At 42.0% G+C, this 21,020-nt stretch overlaps 1 protein-coding gene across 6 annotated transcripts in view; it reads left to right on the top strand.

Moving 5' to 3' along the window:
* The window catches only part of LOC101518372 (ATP/GTP binding carboxypeptidase 1), a 118,028-nt gene that overhangs the window by 73,527 nt on the left and 23,481 nt on the right, over positions 1–21,020 (top strand). For all 6 annotated transcript variants that reach the window (XM_058659857.1, XM_058659861.1, XM_058659858.1 and 3 more), the window contains 6 exons: positions 3,452–3,539; positions 6,550–6,694; positions 9,942–10,095; positions 11,431–11,611; positions 13,138–13,267; positions 14,622–14,753. In XM_058659857.1, coding sequence (XP_058515840.1) covers positions 3,452–3,539; positions 6,550–6,694; positions 9,942–10,095; positions 11,431–11,611; positions 13,138–13,267; positions 14,622–14,753 — 830 coding nt within the window. The remainder of the gene's footprint in view (positions 1–3,451; positions 3,540–6,549; positions 6,695–9,941; positions 10,096–11,430; positions 11,612–13,137; positions 13,268–14,621; positions 14,754–21,020) is intronic.

Below are 21,020 nucleotides of genomic sequence, written 5' to 3'. Positions count from 1 at the left end.
GAGCTGGATGGGAAGTGGAGCTGCCAGGATTAGAACCGGCGCCCATATAGGATCCCGGGGCGTTCAAGGCGAGGACTTTAGCCGCTAGGCCATGCCGCCGGGCCCAGCCATATGTCTAATCTTAGAACCAATATAGCATAAAAAGTATTTAGAAAAAATGTGGGAATTTAGATGCAAAAAATTTAAATATAGGCTTATGTAATCAAATACTAATAGAAGAATAATATTTTCCCAGAATGCAAACACAACTCAGAGTAGGAAACCCACTAGCGTGGTTGGATATGGCACTTGTTGAGAAGAGCCATTTGATTCTATTAACAGAGGCTGAAAGGGAGTTTGGTATAATAAAACTCTTTTTAGTGTAATAAGAATTATGGCAAAACTACTCAATTGAGAAGATTTAATGGTTTAACACATGTGATATTACTTAGAACCATGTCTGATACATAGAAACGTCAGTGTTAACTATATTTTTAATTTAAATATGATAATGTTGCTTTGTAAGGAATAGCAGATACTGCATTGAATCCACAGAACATACAATTGAACATATTGGACAAGACAGGAGTCGTTTGTTCTTTTTTTTTTTCAGTTTCTTTTTTTTTTTTAGTCATTGATTACATTGTATTATGTGATACAGTTTCATTGGAACTGGGAATCACCCCACCCCTCCCCCCGCCCTCCCCCCATGTGGAATATTCCACCTTGTTGCATATCCACTGATCAAGTACTGTTGAAATTCCCTGAGTCGTTTGTTCTTACTGGTGCCACATGAAAATAACAAGGCAAGGTTGGAGGGAAAAGGAAGAAGCGCTTTCTGTCAACTGACCTCTCGCTTTCCAGAACTGGTGCCCAGTGAGCAGTCTGGTGTTCCTTATCGAAGCTGCAGAGAGGGGGCGCTAGTCTCCTAGAAATTGCTGTGGAGGAGTGGCAGATAATTTGAAGTAGCTCTGGGAAAAGCTCACACCAGTCTCGCCAGGCTCCAGGGTTGCCCTGGGATCAGGGTCTGCCTGGGGAGAGATTAACCCTGTCTCTGTCTGGCTTGCTGTGTTCTGGTTGCCTAGCAGAAGTCCAGAAAAGAATTAAAGCATTCTCTTGGCATGAGCAAAAAGGAAAGCCAATGATTTTGCCTCAAAGTTTAACATAGTATAGTGCTCTGGAACTGTGACTCGGAAAATATCTTGTGGCCAGAATTAAAGTAATGCACTGTGGGAATTTGCTGCCTTGCATTTGATTGCGACAGGGACCAACTCCTGCAATTTTTTTATATACCATTTACATTACTGTGTGTCTAGTTATATTATTGCTGCTATTTGTATCATCTTTTGATGTGATTTGATTTGTTTAAATGTAATAAAAGTGTAAAATGAAATAGCTGCTATAAATACCACAAGAGGAAATAAAATTTTTTTTAAAATTATAAACAATATGATTATATGTCTAGAAAATCCAGGGACTACACAAAATCTGTTAAAAAGTAGTGAGTAGGGCCCGGTGCGATAGCATAGTGACTAAAGTCCTCGCCTTGTACATCCAGGATCCCGTATAGGCACCAGTTCATGTCCTGGATGCTCCACTTCCCATCCAGCTCCCTTCTTGTGGCCTGGGAAAGCAGTTGAGGACGGTCCAAAGCCTTGGGACCCTGCACCCCTGTGGGAGACCCGGAAGAGGCTTGAGGCTCCTGGCTCCTGGTTTTGGATCGGCTCTGGCTGTTACAGCCACAGCAGATGGAAGATCTTCCACTCTGTTTCTCCTTCTCTCTGTACATCTGCCTTTCCAATAAAAATAAATAAATCTTTTAAAAATTAGCTAAATTAACACAAAAAAGTGGTGAGTATATTCACAGGGACCTTGTGATGGTAAGACAAATACAAGATGTAAGTAGTCATTCCTTGTGGAAGTAACCGTCTCCCCTTGCAGTTCCAGCTACCTGCCAGGGTGAGGGAAGCCACAGAGGGGGGCTCAGGCACTTGCCTTCCTGGCATCCACTTGAAGCCCTGGAATGTGTTCTGGGCATCTGGCTCCCGACTGGCCCTGCCTCTGCTGCTGTGTGCCTTTGGAGAGTGAACCTGTACATGGAGAAGCTCTCTGCATTTCAGATAAATAAAAACTGAAAAATAAAGCAGGAAAAGAAAAAAAAGAACCTTATAAGATACAGATAAAAATCTTTAAAAAAATGGTTTTTGTTCAATATTTGAGAGAAAGAGGAAAGTTCTGTACAGCTGGTTAACTCTCCAGGTGCCACAGTGAGCGAGTTTGCAGCTAGGAGTCAGGGATTCAATCCAGCTGTGCCACAGAGGTGGCGGAACCTGGTGACTGGAGCCATGAGCACCGCCTCCCAGGGTCTGCCTTAGCGAGAAGCTGGGTCAGGAGTGGAGTGGGTACTGAAGCTAGGTACTCCGATGTGTGCTGCCGCCTTCTCACTGCTGGGCACAGTGCCTTCCCCTCGCAGATAATGCTAACAGAATGTTTCTGTGCCAGGAATAAGATTAGATTCTTAAAGAGAAGTCAAACCAAGTCTCAATAAAAATGGTCAATCTTCCTAAAATTAACATGTGAATTCCATTCCAAGTGAGAAAAGCAGTGCATCATTTTAGAAAATGAGATGATGTTAAAGTTAATGTGGTAAGTGTCCAAAAATACACTGTATATTTAATCCCATAGCTTAATAACCTCTGCTCCCCTTCTCTGCTGTGGACATATATTTGTTTGGAAATCGGTAAGGAAAGAAAAGACTGTTTTTTGGTGTCATCCTTCCCCTATAACTTCAGTAGAAAAGAAAATTTGTGAAGAATTGGAAAGATGCTGCTCACACACTTTACCTTCATATATTTTTTGAATCCTTCATTAAGAGGATCTTCAATACAGAAAATTTAATAGAAAAGAGTTCATGGTTTTTCACCATGAAATCATAGTTTCAGTTTAGCCATAGAGCAAAAACATGTTGATTGACTGGCTTTTGGGAAACTTAACCGCGCACGCGGTAGTGTAGTTCTTGAAGTCCTCGCCTTGCACATGGCAGGATCCCATATGGTCGCCGGTTCTAATCCCAGTGGCCCTGCTTCCCATCCAGCTCCCTGCTTGTGGCCTGGGAAAGCAGTCGAGGATGACCCAAAGCCTTGGGACCCTGCAACCACATGGGAGACCCAGAAGAGCTCCTGGCTCCTGGCTCCGGATCGGCACAGCACCGACCATTGTGGTCACTTGGGGAGTGAATCATCGGGGGCAAGATCTTTCTCTTTGTGTCTCCTCCTCTCTGTATATCTGCCTTTCCAATAAAAATAAATAAATCTTTAAAAAAAAACTTGAACCAGATTTTCCTTTTTAATACATAGTAAGAAACTGAGTTCTGCTTTCCAGAGCTTCGGTGCGTTGTACAAAGGCAAGATTAATTTGTAACTAAAAGAGTGTGGTAAGAATTCTTTGTTTTTCCTCTCTCTGTCTCTCTCAGGAATGCAGCCACTCATGTATTCGGTTCAGGAAGCATTAAATGCCAGGCCATCTTGGATTCGTATGGGGACTGACATTTGCTACTATAAGTAAGTGTCTTGAGATTACCAGCACATCAGACTTACAGACGGGGATGTTAACTTCATTCTGTTTCCACGAACAGTAAAAAGAATTACTGCGTTCTTCAGCTTGTGTTGTTATACCTAATTATTAAGCAGTTCTTTAGAATGGGAAGTCTGCTGAGGAAGTATAGGACAGTACTTCCGGAAGCTTAATAAAATGGTGGATTTTTTTGATGCAATAAAAGTTGTGATAATCATGTATTGTTTTTTTCATAAAACCCATCACCGTGACATTTTTGGGGTCCCCTCACATAATGTTAGAAGTAAAATGTGTGTGGACAGGTAAAAGTAGGCCAAGGTCTTATCTTCGCTACTTAGTTATATGTCTTCAACTTGACTTTAAAATGAAAAATGAGAAAGTCCATCGTTGCCAATTCACGGTGGCTTTTTGTTCCTGTGGTAGCAAATAAATTTCTTACATTTTTTTCTTATGTTGATGTGCATGTAATTACTTCATTTTGATTTCCAAAATATAAAAATTCCTGTCATCATGTGTCTTGTGTTCTGATTGGGATACAGCACTGATGGCCTGGGCGGGGCCTGGCTCGATGTTGGCAGTTATTCAGATGACGAGGGGGAAGCATTTTGAAAGCTGTGTTGTATCTTTCCTGCCTCTCTGCTTTTAGAGGGTTGTCATCTGTCCAGGAATTGATGGAAGCCTGAGGAGCTGTTGTGTGTGAAGGATGATCGCAGGGTTTTGTGATAGGTTTAGTTTTTGCTTTTTTCCCCTTGGCTGCTTTCAGATCTGAAATTGGAGTTCAGTTTAATTGAACATTTATTAACCATTTTCCATATGGACACTGTTCCAGCTGATTTCCGGAAGCCTGCCTACACGTCTTGTAGGACACATTAAAATCTGCTTGTGCCGCGTGCTTCACTTTCCATGCTAGTTATCTGTTGCTTGTGTTTTTCACGGAAGCAGAGTAAAAGTGCATTTCGTTGTCATGTGAAATGATGTTTTTTACCGAATTACACCGTATAAACCGCCACAGAGCTGCTGTGTGGTGCCGTGAACACCTCTCCAACCATATTTTTACCTTTTTTGGGAAAAGTTGTCAGGAAGTGGTTCTTGAACCTGTGTTGTATATTTCTTAATCCTTACTGCCTTATCATTGGACATATATAAGGTAAGACTGTACCAGCTAGAAAAATACCTTGAGCTTTTTTTTATGCATAAATAAATAACCTATAGGCCTCTTATTTTTCTTAAGTTGTAGTTTAACTGAGCCAAGATAATTTGGAATTTAGGAAATAAAGTTGGTAAACATAACCTCTTTAAAGCAGCCTGTGTCATTCGCCTGGAAGTAGTCTAAAAAACTTCCTGCTGTGAAAGTCTTCCGACATGTACACAAGCAGAAAATAGAATCTTGAGGCCCCATGTGCTCCCACTAGTTCAGTAATTTTCGGTACATGGTAGATTTTGTGTTGGCAACACTTTTCCCCTGCTACCATACTGAGCCTCTGAAGTTGTTTCCAGGTTACGTATTTTATCTGTACTTAAAAATGTATCTTGGAAAGGTTAAGACCTGTTAAGGCTAAACACAGTACCATTACGATATCTCAAAAAAAATTTTTTAAGAGAATTCCTTAATAAGAGGAAAAGCCCAGTCCGTGTTCAGTGTTGCCCAGTTGCCTCAAAAATACTGTTTCACAGTTGATTTGTTTTCATCAGTATCCAAAGATTCCACATTGCATTTAATTTTTGTTATGTCTTTTAAAATTTTCTTAAATTTATGATCCTTTTTTTTGCTTTTTAAAATTTATTGTTCATTTGTAAAGGAAACTGACTTATTCACCATGAAAAATTTTTCGCATTTGGATCTTATAAATTGAATTCCAGAGCTGTTGAATTTTCCTCCTTTCTCCTTCTTGCTCCTGTCTTCCTCCTTTCTCCTTCCTCAGCCCTCCTTCTACCTTCTTCCTTTCGCCTTTGTCTTCCCTCCATTCGTCCATTCATTCATCCAGTCACTTGTTGAAAAGCCATAAAATGAGGGAGTGGTCCATCCCCTAGATGACTAGGGCTGGGGTCAGGTGAAGAGCAGCCTGAAGCTTCATCTGGGTCTGCCACAGGAGTGACAAGAGCCCCAGATACGTGGGCTGTCTTCTGCTTTTCCCAGGCCATTAGGAGGAACTAGATCAGAAGTGGGACATTCAGGACATGAAGCAGCCCCTGTATGGGATGCCAGCATCGCAGACAGTGGCTTTTTCCACTGTGACGTAGTGCTGACTCCAGCAAATTCTTCTGTATTACTTTATTGATTCAACTGGTTATTCGGAAAGCTTAATTAATCTCAGTTGTGGTTTTTGGCAAGAATACAACAGAGGCAGTACAGGGACTTCCTATTGTATCACATTAGGAAACAAGGTTATCTCTGATGATTTATGGTTTTTGTAATTTTAAGATTGATTAATGCATTCAGCCATTGTGACCTGACAAATCCACCATAAAGCATGTGTTATTATGTGCTTTTTTTTTCCTACTTCTTCATCAGATGTTTGTAAAAGCCTCTGATGATCATTGCCTGGATTCAGGAATATCATAAAGCCTGCAGATGGAATGTTTAGGTCTTACCGATGTGTATTAGCTCCGTTTAAGTGTAAATCCGGACATGACAAATGTTGTCCTTGACTTGTAATAACGAAATGGTTTGTTAGCACCTAATCTTTTTTTTTTTTTTTTAGTTCATTTAAGAAAAATTTTAAGGAATTTATGACTTAAGCTTCTCAAGGTCATTGTAAATACATGGTTACTGCAACACGGTTCTCGTCAGTTCTTATGTTAGTGTGCTGTTAATAGGAAGGGAAGAGATTCCGCGTAGCTCAGAGATAAAATATGTTTTTTTTATAGGGTATTTAAAGTAAGCTTTTTGTGGAATGGAGTTTTTCTTTTTCTCCCATGGAATTCCACTTAGTAAAAGTGTCAGGGAAATCAGAATTTATGTGGACAAAGTAAACATTTTATCCATTTCTGTTTCAGAAATCACTTCTCAAGAAGTTCAGTTGCAGCAGGTGGGCAAAAGGGAAAATCCTACTATACAATTACGTTCACTGTCAACTTCCCCCATAAAGATGACGTTTGCTACTTTGCCTACCACTATCCATATACATACTCAACCTTGCAGGTGAGAACTCTTAAGCTGTATTGTGACTGTTACTGTGTTGTATACATTGTGTCAGACAGCTAAAGCAGAGTCCTTTCAGTTGGATATCATAATCAAATGAGAAAGATTCAGTGTTGTATCTTTTGGAAAACACAACAGAACTTATTGAAAACATTGAAGGGAATAAAATAGGAATGTGGTCTGCTTTTTTTAAAAATTATTTTTGATGATGTTTACGTAGTTGAAATGGTTGAAGATGCCCATGTGGACCACTAATTCGGGTGGGAAGGGTCAAGGATTAGGGGAAAGTGGGTGAGACCATTGTTTCCAAGTTTCTTTTTCTTCTTCCTGTAACTCAGGGAAGGGTGGGGAAAAGAGGAGAAGCTGCACCCAGCATCCTAACTGCCTCCTTCCCAGGGATGGAGAATGGCCACCCAGTTTCATCCCAGGGTTCCCAATGTTGAGCTCCAAGGGTTCTTCTGTTTAAGTGGTTTTGATAGTTCTGAAATGCTGTTGATTTTGTTGCTCCAAGGATGAAGAAATGCTCCAAGGTCCATTGGCTGACATAGTCTACCTTAGAGTCTCCATGTACCCAGATATTTGGTGCCAATGCTTGGCTGGGGTAGTTGTCCAATTTATTCTGCCCTCCTTTCTGCTATGGTATTAGAGTCCTCTGCAGGCCCCCATGGCCTGCTGTCTCCTCATTTGGACATGCTGTCTACTATTCTGTCTTAGCAACTGAGGAGGCCCAGTTCTGGCACATGTACTCTATGGTCAGACCACAGACTCTGTGATTTTCCTTGTGGCTGGAGTTCTGAGTCCAGTGATCCAGTTGGGGGAGTCCCCTAAAATTCCTCACCTGAGGTGACCCCAAATTGACTCCTGTGTGTGGGTCCATCACCCACATCAGCTAATCACACAGGGGTGGTTGCAGTTGCGGATCAGTCGTGCTTCCAGCCTCATGTCTTACACAAACCAGTGGGTGCCGTGGCCTAGACCAGCCCAGCCCACCACACACTCAACTCTCATGTACAGCAGTGGGAACTGTGACCTAGTTGGAGCAACCCCCAAAAGATGTTCCCCAGACCCGCCCCAACCCTGGTTCCTGCATGTGCCGATAAGTTCAGCAGACTTGTCCGATCTTTACTGCATCTCATTTGGCTTTTGTACACATGGGTTTGTGCTGCACCCTGGCTCAGCCTAGCCAATCCCACTATACGGCCCACACTTATGCTTGTGGGTACTACTGCCTGTCGAGCCAGGACCACCCCCAAGCCCTGCTTCTCATGCTCACAGGTGGGAACTACAGCCCATCAGAGATGTGCCCACAGTTTTTTTCTACAAGGCCCGCTCCCAGTCTCATGTTGTTCTTTCCGGGTGGTTCTGCAATGTAACTTGACAGGACTTGCCCCCATTCCCAGCACTTGCCAGCTGATTATGCAGCAAAGCCTGACCAGCCTGCACTTATTCTGGCTCATGCATACCCCAGTGGGTACAGTCGGTTAGCCCAGCCTGACTCTCCGCCTAAAACTGCTCACATGCAGGCCAATGGATGCTGCAACCATGCTTAGTCTGGTCTGCCCCTGCCCCAGTTCTCATGCTTACCCACAGGAGCAGAGGCCTAGCAGGGGAGCCCTTGCAGCTTGCCCCATGCTGGACTCACCCCTAATTCTGGATCTTACATGTGCTGGTCGGAGCTGGGGCCCAGTCTGGAATGGCTTGCCTCACTTTGGCATTTGCCAGCAGGTTCTGCAGCCTGGCCTGGCCTGATTTGCCCCCAGTTCCAGCTCATGCTCATGGGTGCTGCAGCCTAGCCCAACCTGGATGGTCCCAGTCCCAGCCCTTAATGTGAACTGGCTGTGTTGTGTCTCAACATGGCCTGTCCTGCACCCCGTCCTGGTCTCAGATCTGCCAGTGACTGTTAGGAACTAGCCCAGCCAGGCCTGCCCCCATACCTGAGAAATTTTTATGCCAGTGGGTACTGTGGCCTGGTCTGGGCTGCTCCCTGTCTTGGTTCTTATGCTCACCTGCAGGGACTGAATCCTGACAGAGAAGTTCCCTAAGCTCCTCTGTAAGGTCTCCTCCTAGTGGCAGACCTTGTGCACACCAGTGGGTCCTTGCCCAGCATCCTCAGGTGCTGGAATCTAGCCGAGTCTGGCACACCCCAGACCCAGTCCACACCATGCTGAGGGACACTGCAGCCATGTCCCACCCAGAGCACCCCATTCCAGCTATTACTCTCATCAGTGGGAACGACAATGCAGCCAGTGCATCCTCTTATCTTCCCAACCAAGCCTGTTCTTAGCCACATATTTTGTGCATGATAATGATTGCTGTGATGCAACTCAGCGTAGTCCATCACCCAGCTTGGCCTTTGCCGTCAGATGCTGTAGCCTGTCCTGACCCAGCCAGCACCCAGTCCCAACTCTTGCTGGTGGGTGCCACAGCCTATCCCTGCCCAGTCTGCCCCCATCCCTGGCTCATGAAAACCGGTAAGTGTGGTAGCCTAGCCCAGCATGACCTACACTCCAGCCTAGCTCCTGCACATGGCGGTGTGCTACTGTATAATGAGACCATCAAAATGTGTGTGTTTAAAAACACTTAACATGTTCAGTGGTATGGTATGAATATATGTGTCTGTGTGTACTTATGAGTTAATAAGATCAGATTATATAAAGTGTCATCATATAATCACACTTTGCTTATATACATTGCTTTTTTATAATCTAGGTGATGTAGTTGGCAGATGTTTACAACACTTTGGCACATTTTACAACGAACCTGTGTTAATCTTGAAATTGCAAAAATACTTTGTTAAACATTGGTGCTATATCACATATTCTTCAACTTGTAGGTTGGTTTTACAAGTCTGTGATCACTTTGCTGAATATTCTGAGAGTAAAATATGTTTTGAAAATCAAAAGCTTTTTTTGTAACACATTCATGAACTGATAGGAGCTTCTTTGGGAATACTGGTTACACTAAGGTGACTCTGCAGTGTGTGTTACTGCAGAAGTAATGACCAGTGTATTACGGGCTGCTGCCCGTGACCTTGCTGGTAGTGTTGCCCGAATCAGGAATGTATAAGGTGTCAGCTTCGTCGATTGCCCCAGGTGCTGATGTTTGAACCACATCTGGTCCAGAGCGTTTTAGATAGGGGATTAATAATCTGATTCACTCCCAGTTATCGGGAGAGCTGGAGGCATGATTTTTATTTCTCAAAGAGTTGTAAATAATCGTATACATTGCTTTTTGCGGTTTTATCAAGATGCATCTTCAAAAATTGGAGTCCGCACATAATCCTCAGCAGATCTACTTCCGCAAAGATGTGTTATGTGAAACCTTGTCTGGAAATACCTGTCCCTTGCTGACCATCACGGCGATGCCGGAGTCTAACTACTACAAACATATCTGTCAGTTCAGTAAGTATGCTTCATTAGCAGTATCTTTCTCCACTTATTTTTTTTGTCTTACGTGTATTTTATAATGGAAATAACAGTAGAACAAGGATCAAAAAGTGTAGCTGCCAGTTCTCTCAGGCCTGAGGTTCATTCTCTTGAAGGCTCTCCAGTCTCAGGTGGTGGCAGTGATCTTTTGTTCTTGTTCTCTGAAGTCATGTTTGGAATAGACTGCGACAGAATGTCTTGGGGATTCATGTGACCATTACCATTGGTTTACAGAATAGCAACTGGTTTTACTTCTAAGTAAAATAACCAGAGATATCCAATGTCTTAATACTGAATATAGGATAGTTACTTGCTTTTCCCTTCCATTTCTGTTTTTAAAAATTGTCTCAAATGTATGGCTGTGATGGTAAAAAGAAGAAAAATATTCCATTTTTTTGTAAGAAGGTGAAATATTTTCAGGAGAGAGAAAAGGCTTTTTTTTTTTAAAGATTTATTTATTTTTATTACAAAGTCAGATATACAGAGAGGAGGAGAGACAGGGAGGAAGATCTTCCGTCCGATGATTCACTCCTCAAGTGAGCCGCAACGGGCCGGTGCTGTGCCGATCAGAAGCCGGGAACCTGGAACCTCTTCCGGGTCTCCCACACGTAGGTGCAGGGTCCCAAAGCTTTGGGCCGTCCTCGACTGCTTTCCCAGGCCACAAGCAGGGAGCTGGATGGGAAGTGGAGCTGCCAGGATTAGAACCGGCGCCATATGGGATCCCGGCGTTCAAGGTGAGGACTTTAGCCGCTAGGCCCATGCCGCACTGAGCCCGAGAAAAGGCTTTTTATGGATGAAAAATGTGCTGATGAGCTTTGTAGACTGGTGTAGTATACCTAAATATAAGGCAGAAAATACTTTTTGTTTTGCTAAGTCTTTGATCAAATATGCTGCCTTCTGCTGTGCCTCTTAGAGTGTAATATAGGATGGTGTTCTAGTATGCTCATGATTACATGAAAAATAACTTTATGCCTTGTTTCCCTAATCTAACCACTTGTTCTTTCTTTTTTAAAAAATTCAAAAGTATGTGATAAAACTAACTTTACCTACTGGATTAATCAGTAGGAGATAAATAAGTGTCTGACAGGCAATGTGTTTAATATGGTGTACTCCGCATGTTTAGGATGCGATTTAGATTACTTTCATATTCATTTTCTCTGAGGAGTCTAGAGTAGCAGTTGGCTTTAGTAGGTGCATGGTCAGTTCTGCTATGAATTTATATTCAGATTTATGATCCACTAGAGTCATTTCTGAAGCACCAAACCTAGAAGCTGATTATTGTGATTTGAGATATTTTTTTAAATTCAATAGGAAATCGCCCTTACATTTTCCTGTCTGCTCGCGTACATCCTGGAGAAACTAATGCAAGCTGGGTGATGAAGGGAACATTGGAGTATCTCATGAGTAATAACCCTACTGCTCAAAGCTTACGAGAATCTTATATTTTTAAAATTGTCCCAATGCTCAATCCAGATGGTGTCATCAATGGAAAGTAAGTTAAGCAATAATTAAACACTGTAGTTTGCTGTGTCTGTCTTGTATATAAAAGTATTGAAGTGATCGCATCCAAGTTAATTTGAGAAACAAAGTAGTGATTTTTCTCTAACAGATTTTAGATGAGGAAAGCTGATAAACTTTCGAAAATGTATTTTGTATATTTTATGAAATTTTGTACCCATTGGCCTATAATTTCATAAAACGTGTGTGGGTCTTAAATTGTTTTAGAAAAAGGAGAGTCAGAATGTGAGAAAAGACGTTTAACGCCTACTTCTCTATTCCTTTTTTGTTAATTGTACAGTTATGGTTCTGAGATAGGGAAGGTTCTAGAATCTTTCCATTGGTAAGGAAACGCAGTCCCATCTGCTAATGGCTTTCCATACACGAAAGTGTAGTTTCTGACAGAAGGGAGGCTACAGACCGGAAGTACAGGACGATGATTGCTTTTTAAGCAAGAGGACTAATGGTTGATTCTTTCTGGTGACTGGCCAAGGTCTCTGGCGCTTCTCTGTGTGATTTGCTGTAGCTTCTGTGAGCATCTCCAAAAGAGAACAATACTGTATCTTGCTCTGTGTTTCAGTTAGGGAGCTAATTATATGTGTTTTCTAGTACAGAAACGTGTGGGCCAGTCAGAATGCCTTATTTCTGTTTACACCTGGTGATTTGCTTAAGGTTTTGTTCAATGGCTTTAGTATTTAATACCTACAGATAAGCAAAAATGCACCTGAACTTTTACAATAACGTGAATACTGTTTATCCTTCTCAGAAAGAGAGTTCTTAGAAAATGACTAATACATTCAAAATACAGGATGTCAGCATAGCCAGTGCACTGATGTACTCAGAATGGAAGATGTGACCACTAATCCATTTTTTTAAAAGATTTATTTTTATTGGAAAGTCAGGTATACAGAGAGGAGGAGAGACAGAGAGGAAGATCTTCCGTCCGATGATTCACTCCCCAAATGACTGCAACGACTGATACTGATACTGATACCGAAGCCGGGAACCAGGAACCTCTTCTGGGTCTCCTACACGGGTGCAGGGTCCCAAAGCCCTGGGCCGTCCCCAACTGCTTTCCCAGGCCACAAGCAGGGAGCTGGATGGGAAGCAGAGCTACCGGGATTAGAACCAGCGCCCATATGAGATCCTGGGGCGTTCAAGGTGAGGACTTTAGCCACTAGGCCACTGCACTGGGCCCCATTAATCCATTTTATAAAGGGAACAAAACACCCAGAATTGAGTATCAGTTTTTATGCAGTTAGAAAATCTTCATTATGAATCTAAAAGCTTACCATTGCCAGTTTCGTCTGACACAACATCTTGCATACAGCAAACCTTAATGTTCTGATGAACAGAACATGTATTGGTTAGTACCTAGTGAATACAGCAGACGCTGGGCGGTGCCGACCACCTACACCAATTTGGAATGCTCAGTTGAATGAAATCATGAAGTGAAATTAGAAGTGTTTAAAAGATTTCTTGGGAGCAGTGTTTTCCATCTCTGTTTTTCTGTACATGTAGCCACCGCTGTTCTCTAAGTGGAGAGGATTTAAACAGACAGTGGCAGAGTCCCAATCCTGATCTGCACCCCACAATCTACCACGCCAAGGGGCTGCTGCAGTACCTGGCCGCAGTGAAGCGCTTACCTCTGGTAGGTGGTAGTACTTGCTTTTATTCTTTATAAGCAGTGAATGTTTTTGTGGATTAGTGGACTTGGTATTTTGAACATATCTTCTGTTTTATAAAAACTAATCGTTAATGATTTCAAAAGCAGTTTCTTTAAACTACCTCTTTATTAGTGTCTCGTGTACTAATTTTGGTGTCATATTATTAACAGTATGTTCATATTCTTTTGGCAGATTGGTTGCTTATAATCTTCATGTATTTTGTTTATGGTTTCTGAGTATTGATAATTCTTGAATAAAAATTTCAGGTTCTTAACTTCATTGTTCAATAGTGTTAAGGTAACAGTGTGAGTCTCCCACATTCTCATTGGTGGAAGCTTGTGAGTATTTCTAGGCTTTGTCCCCAGCTCTGACACTGAAGCCTCTAATTCTCACATGGGACATGTAGTGCCAGTGTGTTGTAAGACTGTCCTGCACTGCGTGTTTACCAGCCTTTTGTTAGAATATCCCTACTAAGTCCATGCTGAAATTTGTAATCCTCCTCGGGGATGTTAGAAAAACTATAGAAGTGCAAAATTGACATGTGACTCTATTCTTTATTTTGCACTTTAAAAATGCTGCTCTTAATGAAATCAGAGGCATCTCAGAATATCAAAACCACTTGAGCAGTGTCCTCGGAACACACTCCATCTCGGGAACTTTGGGGTGACATCAAGTGGCCTTCCCCTGTTCTGGGTACTGATGCGCTTGGGCTGCTCGGAGCGGCCCTCTCCCCTTCTCCTCACTTTCCCCAGATACAGGAAGAAAAAAGAGATTTGGAGACAGTTGTCTCATCCACTTTCCCCATTCCTCAACCCTCCCCACCCTAATCGGTGGTCCACATGGGAATGCATCCTTCTCAACTATGTAAGCATCATCAGAAATAAAATGAATTTATTATTTTTAAAAAGGCTACTCATAAAAATCAAATCAAAACCATACTCTTTTTATGATACTTTTCATGAGAACTTTTCAGTATTCTTTTTCATTAGGTAAATGTCTTAACTGCCTTTTGAAGCTGTATTGACCACTGACTGTGGATTTGAGCTGTGATTTGATTTTTTTAATCAATAGACGGTAGATACGAAAGAAAGAGTGGGACTTGTGCTTGATGTAGGATCTTCAAAGCATTTAGCAAGTCTGGAGTCAATTATAAATCCTTTTCCAAGCCAGGTGATATCACTTTTATTGGTTTTACTTACCTAAGTGATTCTGTTACAATTAAAGAAACAACAACAACCAGGAGCACAGACTTGTGTGTTGGCCTGATGTTACCCACCTTTACTTGGCCATATAGGAAGTTAAGACTTGTTGTTTTAATTTGTTATTTTTTTTCCCAAGGTTTATTGTGACTATCATGGCCATTCCCGAAAGAAGAATGTGTTTATGTATGGCTGCAGCATCAAGGAGACAGTGTGGCACACCCACGAGAATGCATCTTCTTGTGATGTTGTAGAAGATACGGGATACAGGGTAATTAGGACAGATGACGATTGCGTTTTTATATGCCAAACGTGTAGAACTACAGAAAAACACGAACTACTCATATTCATTAATGCTGACATTTTGCCATTCACAGTTTGTCGTCATTGTTGTTGTTGAAGGTTTTGTATGTTATGTTTGTATTCTACATCTTTGGAATGTGTTTGTGTGTGGGATGTGAGGATGTGGTTTTATTTTCCCCTGGCTAGCAGGTGTCTCAGCACCACTGATTCAAGAGTCCCCTGTGCTGCCTGCCTGAAGCCCTCTGCTACAAGGCTATTACTGCTGTCATAGTTCTATCTCTTTGCATGCCATCATTTTAATATGTTAAGCTGCTATTGATATCTGGTAGCACAAATTTTCTTTCTTGTTCTTTTTAAAAAATTATCCTGATCCTTTCATGTCTGTTATTCTTTGTGAATCGTGGGATCATCTTATAGGTAAACTTTGCTGGGATTTGGATCAGTTACACTGAACCTATATTGCAGAGAATAATAATATGTAGCCTTGCTGTGTGTGAACATTGCCTTTCTATTCAGTGTATTCTTTTGTATTCTTCAATGAGGATACGATATAGCTCCACTTAGGCCTGGTATATTTATTAGACTTACTCTCAGATACTTTGTGATTGTAGTTAGCATTGGGAATGGGTGATTTGCCCCACATACCAGCCTGCCCACACTTGATCCTTACAGTGCACAGAAAAGCTCTTGTCTGTTCTCAGAACTCCCCACCCTGCTTCAGCTCTCTGCTATGGTTACTGTGAGAAGGGCGTGTCGTTTCTCAGTGGCAACACTGACAGCCAAGAGGAACAGGTGCCTTCTCAATTCTCAGATGGCCAACCTGTACGTCTGTCTGTGTAGAAGTGAAAAGGATATTCTCAGCTTTGGAAAATCATAAAAATGTACATCACAGCCAGCCTTTTACTGGGAGCTACTGGAAGATAATTCTCACCAAAATGAAGGAATGTTGTGTAGCAGGCGAAGATACAAGGAAATGAAATTCAACAGAGACAAGGCCTGGATCACAGGGGATAAGCAGGGAAATAATGTGTGGAAAACACCAGTATTCCAACACTCGGCAGTGTTCCCACCCTGTGCCACCCCCCGAGGCTGCAGAGCCCAGTGAGGTTAGGAAAGGAAGGAAGCAATCAGTCAGCAGTGCTCAGGGATGTAAAAGACAAATAAGAATATTCCAGATAGGGCCTGATGCAGTCGCCTAGGGGTTAAAGTCTTTGCCTTATACATGCCAGGATCCCATTTGGGTGCTGGTTCACATCTCGGCTGCTCCACTTCCCTTCCAGCTCCCTGCTTGTGGCCTGGGAAAGCAGTTAAGGGTGGCCCAAAGCTTTGGGACCCTGCGCCTGTGTGGGAGACCTGGAAGAGGCAGAGGCTCCTGGCTCCTGGTACAGGATTGACTCAGCTCTGTCCATTGTTCTCACTGCTCTCTGTGTATCTGACTTTCCAATAAAAATAAATAAATCCTTAAAAAATAATATTCACGATAAACCATGTAGGAAGAGCTGGAGAGGTTGAGAAGGTGAGAGGAAGCTGCACTCTTCTGAGTGCTGTCCTCTGTCTGGGGCCCAGCGCCGTTGTCACCCCTGCCGCTCCGTCATCTCTAGCTTCTTGGGGGATGCTCACTGCACCTGCTGCTCTACATCACAAGACGGAAAATGTATTTTGTGTTTGTTATTCATTTGTTTGCATTAGTTTTCTTGCCCCGTGCTCTGTGTTTGATTAATCCTCTGGATTTTGGTGTGATGACATGAGTTAGAATGCATGATTTGTCTTCTTCCCCACAGAACATTCCTCGGGATACTAACGGGTATTTCAGACTGCCACCCCCCTCCCTCCCAGGAGTTTAATAAGCAGGGGTGGCTGATGATTGCATAGAGGGCTCCTCAAGGTTGTCGGGGGAGCACGAGTGTGTGAGTGCGTGTGTGTGTGTGTGTGTGTGTGTGAGAGAGAGAGAGAGAGAGAGAGAGAAGCATTTTTATAAACTATCACAAATATGGGGCTTCAGTAACATGTTCTCAGCTTCCAATTCTTTGGATCGAAACTCTGGGCTCAGTTCTTAGACCTGCATCTTCTTGGGGTTCCTAAGGATGGTCTGTGTTTGTTGGCGTCGTGTCGCTTTCAGCCCGCATCAAGGTCCAGCGAGCTCTGCTTCACTTTTCACAATCACCTTCCCCGCTTCTCCTGCCTCCACTTCCCCTTAGGAGGTTCTCTTGCGATGACCTTGAGTCCATCAGCGTAATCTTCCTTCTGAACATCTTTAAATCACACGTGGACAGCGCCATCCGCCTTGTCAGCTCGCGTAGTCCCTGGGTGTGTGAGTTAAGATGGGAGCGTCTTTCCACAGGCCGCTGTTTTGACTCAGTACCATGGAACCCTTTTTTTCCCCCCAGATAATTTGATGAATTAATACACACATAAATGCTGGGATTCTAAAATTAATATAAAATACAAATATAAATCATAGTACTCCTTTGTCCCTTTTAGTGTATATGCTTATGTTTTGAATACAAATACAGAAAATTATGGAGTGTATGTCAAGGAGTATTTTTGATACATTATCGTCAGAAATGTTCAGATCAGGAAAGCTCAGGACAGCTGAAGAGCACAGGAGACTAAGGAGATAGGGTAGTCACAAACTGCCTGGGATTCTGAGTGGGCTCCTACAACCAGGAGCAAGACGTTAGAAAAACTGATAGAACTGCAAAGAGGCCTGCAATTTTGGCAATAATATTAAATTTGCATGAGTTTTTTTGTCCTGATACTGTTCTCTGCTTATGTTGTTAACAGTAGGGATAACTTAGAGAGGGAAATTTTTTTGTACTGGTTTTACTTTTTTCCTGTTGAAAATTAGTTCAAAGCAAGTTATAAAAATAATCTTTATTTTTACTCTATTTATTTATTTATTTATTTATTTAATTTTTATTGGAAAGTCAGATGTCCAGAGAGGAGGAGAGACAGAGAGGAAGATCTCCTGTCTGTTGATTCACTCCCCAAGCACAGCTGTGCCGACCCGAATCCAGGAGCCTGGAGCCTCTTCCAGGTCTCCCACATGGATTCAGGATCTCAAGGCTTTGGGCAATCCTCTTGTGCTTTCCCAAGCCACAAGCAGGGAGCTGGTGGGAAGCAGGGTCATTGGGATTAGAACTGGCGCCTACTTGGGCTCCCAGCACAAGCATGGTGAGGACTTTCGCCGCTAGGCTACCATGTTAGACGCTGTCTGGATTATTTGTACTATTATTACTATCACACTCTGATAATTACTTTATTGGAAGAAAATATTTAATTTGTTTAATAAAATGTTAGCTTCAAGGCACCTAGCACTGATAGATATTATGGATATCAGGAGTATTTAAAATGTTTGTGGAAAATACATACCATGACAAGTGCTGCATGAATGTAATTTTTTTACAGCTGTTAAACAGTTGCTTTTTAAAAGTTCTGTTTTTCCATGAACTGCTTTTAAAGTGTGCTTGTGCCACTAATTCTAAGTAAGGTGATTAAGAATGGATGAGGACTTTGTGCCTTTAGTTAGCTGAGTGTCCCCAATAGGCAATAGGTGAATCTTTGGAGAATGAATGGATGAGTCTATCTGTAGACAGACATCTGACAATTACATTGCCTTATTTGGACCACACTTACAGTTGTTAGTGTCCCTTCATGTGAGATTCTGGTTTGACCTCACAGTACTTGATGATGGGAGTGGGGCGATTATTGTGGTTAAGGCACAAATGAGTCAACCACTAGATGCATGGGCATGTGTGTTTGGCTAAAAAGTAGTGTGGCTCATACAGGGATGAGATGTTACTGCTTCAAGTTTTAGAGTTCTGCATTCTATCGTAGTGTTTCTCTTACTATAGTTAGGCCAAAACAAACAGCGTAGATTGTTTTAAAAAAATTCATTGCACCACTGGCCCACCCACTCATCCAACACCACTGCATGTTAACAACATTAAACAAGATAGGCATAGAAGGAACATGCGACAGTGCAATCAAAGCAATATACGAAAAACCCAATGCCAGCATCATACTAAGTGAGGAAACACTGGAAGCGTTTCCACTAAGATCTGGAAATGGACAAGTATGTCCACTTTCACCACTGCTATTGAATATAATATTGAAAGTCCTCGTCGGAGCTATTAGGCAATAAATAAATAAAGGAATTCAAATCAGAAGTGAGGAATTAAAATTATCCCTATTTGCAGTTGGCATGATTCTCCACATAGGAGAACCAAAAGTTTCCATGGAGACTATTGGAATGCATAAGAGAACTCATCAGGGTAGTGGGATACAAAGTGAATGAACAGAAATTGATGGCACTGGTATACACAAATAGTGCCATGGCTGAGAAAGAAATTATAAATACAGTTCCCTTTAAAATAGAGGAGAGAAATCATAAATACCTTGTCATTAACCTAATCAAAGATGTGGGAGACAAAACATTATGAAACATTAAAAAACTAGAAGAAGATATTTAAAAAATGGAGAAATTTACCATGTTCCCAGGTCGGCAAGATCAACATCATCAAAATGTCCCTATCACCAAAAGTAATATACAGATTCAACGCAATCCCAATTAAAATCCTAGCAACATTCTTCTCAGAAAAGATGATACACAAGTTCATCTGGAAATGCAAGAGACCGTGAATAGTCAGAGCTATCATGAAGAATAAAAATCAAGCTGGGGAAATCACAATTCCAGACTTCAAGACATCCTACAGAGCAGTGGTCATCAAAACAGTCTGGTACTGGTACAGGAGCAAAGAAGAAGATCAATAGAACAGAATAGAAACACCAGAAGAGAGCCCACACATGTGCAGCCAACTGATCTTTGACAAGAGAATTGAAAATAATTCAGGGAAAAAGCCTGATCTATTCAACAAATGCTGTTGGGACAGTTGGATAGCAACATGCAGAGGTAAGACACAAGACCCCCACCAGTTACCCTAAATAAAAATCAGCTCTAAATGGATCAAGGACCTAAATCTACACCCAGAAATCATCGAATTATTAGAGGAAGATATAGGAAACACTCTTTAATATGTAGGAGTTAGTGAAGACTTCTTAGAAAAGTCACCCAAAACACAGGCATTCAAAGCCAAAATAAACAAATGGGACTACATTAAACTAAAAAGCCTCTATGCAGCAAAGGAAATGATCCACAAAGTGAAGAAGCAGCAAACAGAATGGGAGAAAATCTTTGCACATTAGACAGCAGAGAGGGGACTAATATCCAGGATTTACAAAGAGCTTCAGAAAGCCAGTGACAGCAAAACAAGCAACTCTGTGAAGAAATGGACAAAGGAAACGAACAGACATTTTTTTTTTTTATTTATTACGTTGCATTATGTGACACAGTTTCTTAGGCTCTGGGATTCCCCCATCCTCTCCCCGTGCCCTCCCCCCATGGTGGATTCCTCCACCTTGTTGTAGTATGACAGTTCAAATGAAGTCAAGATTCCTTCGTTGCAGCCATATACCAAGCATAGAGTCCAGCATCTTATTGTACAGATAATTTCAACAGTTTCTTGGGGAGACCTTCTCTGGTCTGAAGGTAGAGCTGGCAGAATATCGTCCCGATCAATTGGAAGCCCCAGGACATCAACAACAATTTACAACATTGTGGGATTAATTGACATGGTATTGAGTAATCAATATGTTATATAACAGTGCAAGTTCTTAACCATGTCCTGTGACTACTTCAATGAACCTTCAACTTTTGTTTGTACACAGAACCGGCTGCTATACACCTTAAAGTGGCTATAGGGTACTTTTCAGCTGTCTCGTGTCTGTTTTCATTTTAGTATTTAGCAGTTTATTGTGTTGACGCATAATTATGCTGTACTTGGTAGATTTTAGGATAGTCTGAACTGGCTTATAAATCAAAGAAGGCCTTTGTCAACAGTTGAGGTGCAGAACAGTTTTAGGAGGGGAGTGCAGAGAAATCTTCCATACCCTAGTGAGGATTAACTAATCTTTGTGTCCTATATAGTAAGGTATATGTAGATCCATGTTGATTGTTTCCTGTTTGGTTCTAAGCTTTCCTTGTAGTTCTCTGACTATCTATTCTATGTTTTTTTTGGGGGGGGGTGGCTCCGGGGTGATCCTGATGGTCATTGCAAGAGAGGGTGGGGATCCAAAACTGGAGCTAAGCAAGGACCAGAAGAAGCTCCCCTCCCCAGTCCCGAAGGAAGTTTGTTGTGCTTCTATTTCTGCAGATCCCTCAGGGCTCCTGGCTGAT

Source organism: Ochotona princeps, unplaced genomic scaffold (genome assembly GCF_030435755.1).
Source record: "Ochotona princeps isolate mOchPri1 unplaced genomic scaffold, mOchPri1.hap1 HAP1_SCAFFOLD_221, whole genome shotgun sequence".
NCBI classification, from domain to species: domain Eukaryota; kingdom Metazoa; phylum Chordata; class Mammalia; order Lagomorpha; family Ochotonidae; genus Ochotona; species Ochotona princeps.
Note: the sequence above shows the minus strand (reverse complement) of the source record. Positions and strands in the feature narration are given on the sequence as shown.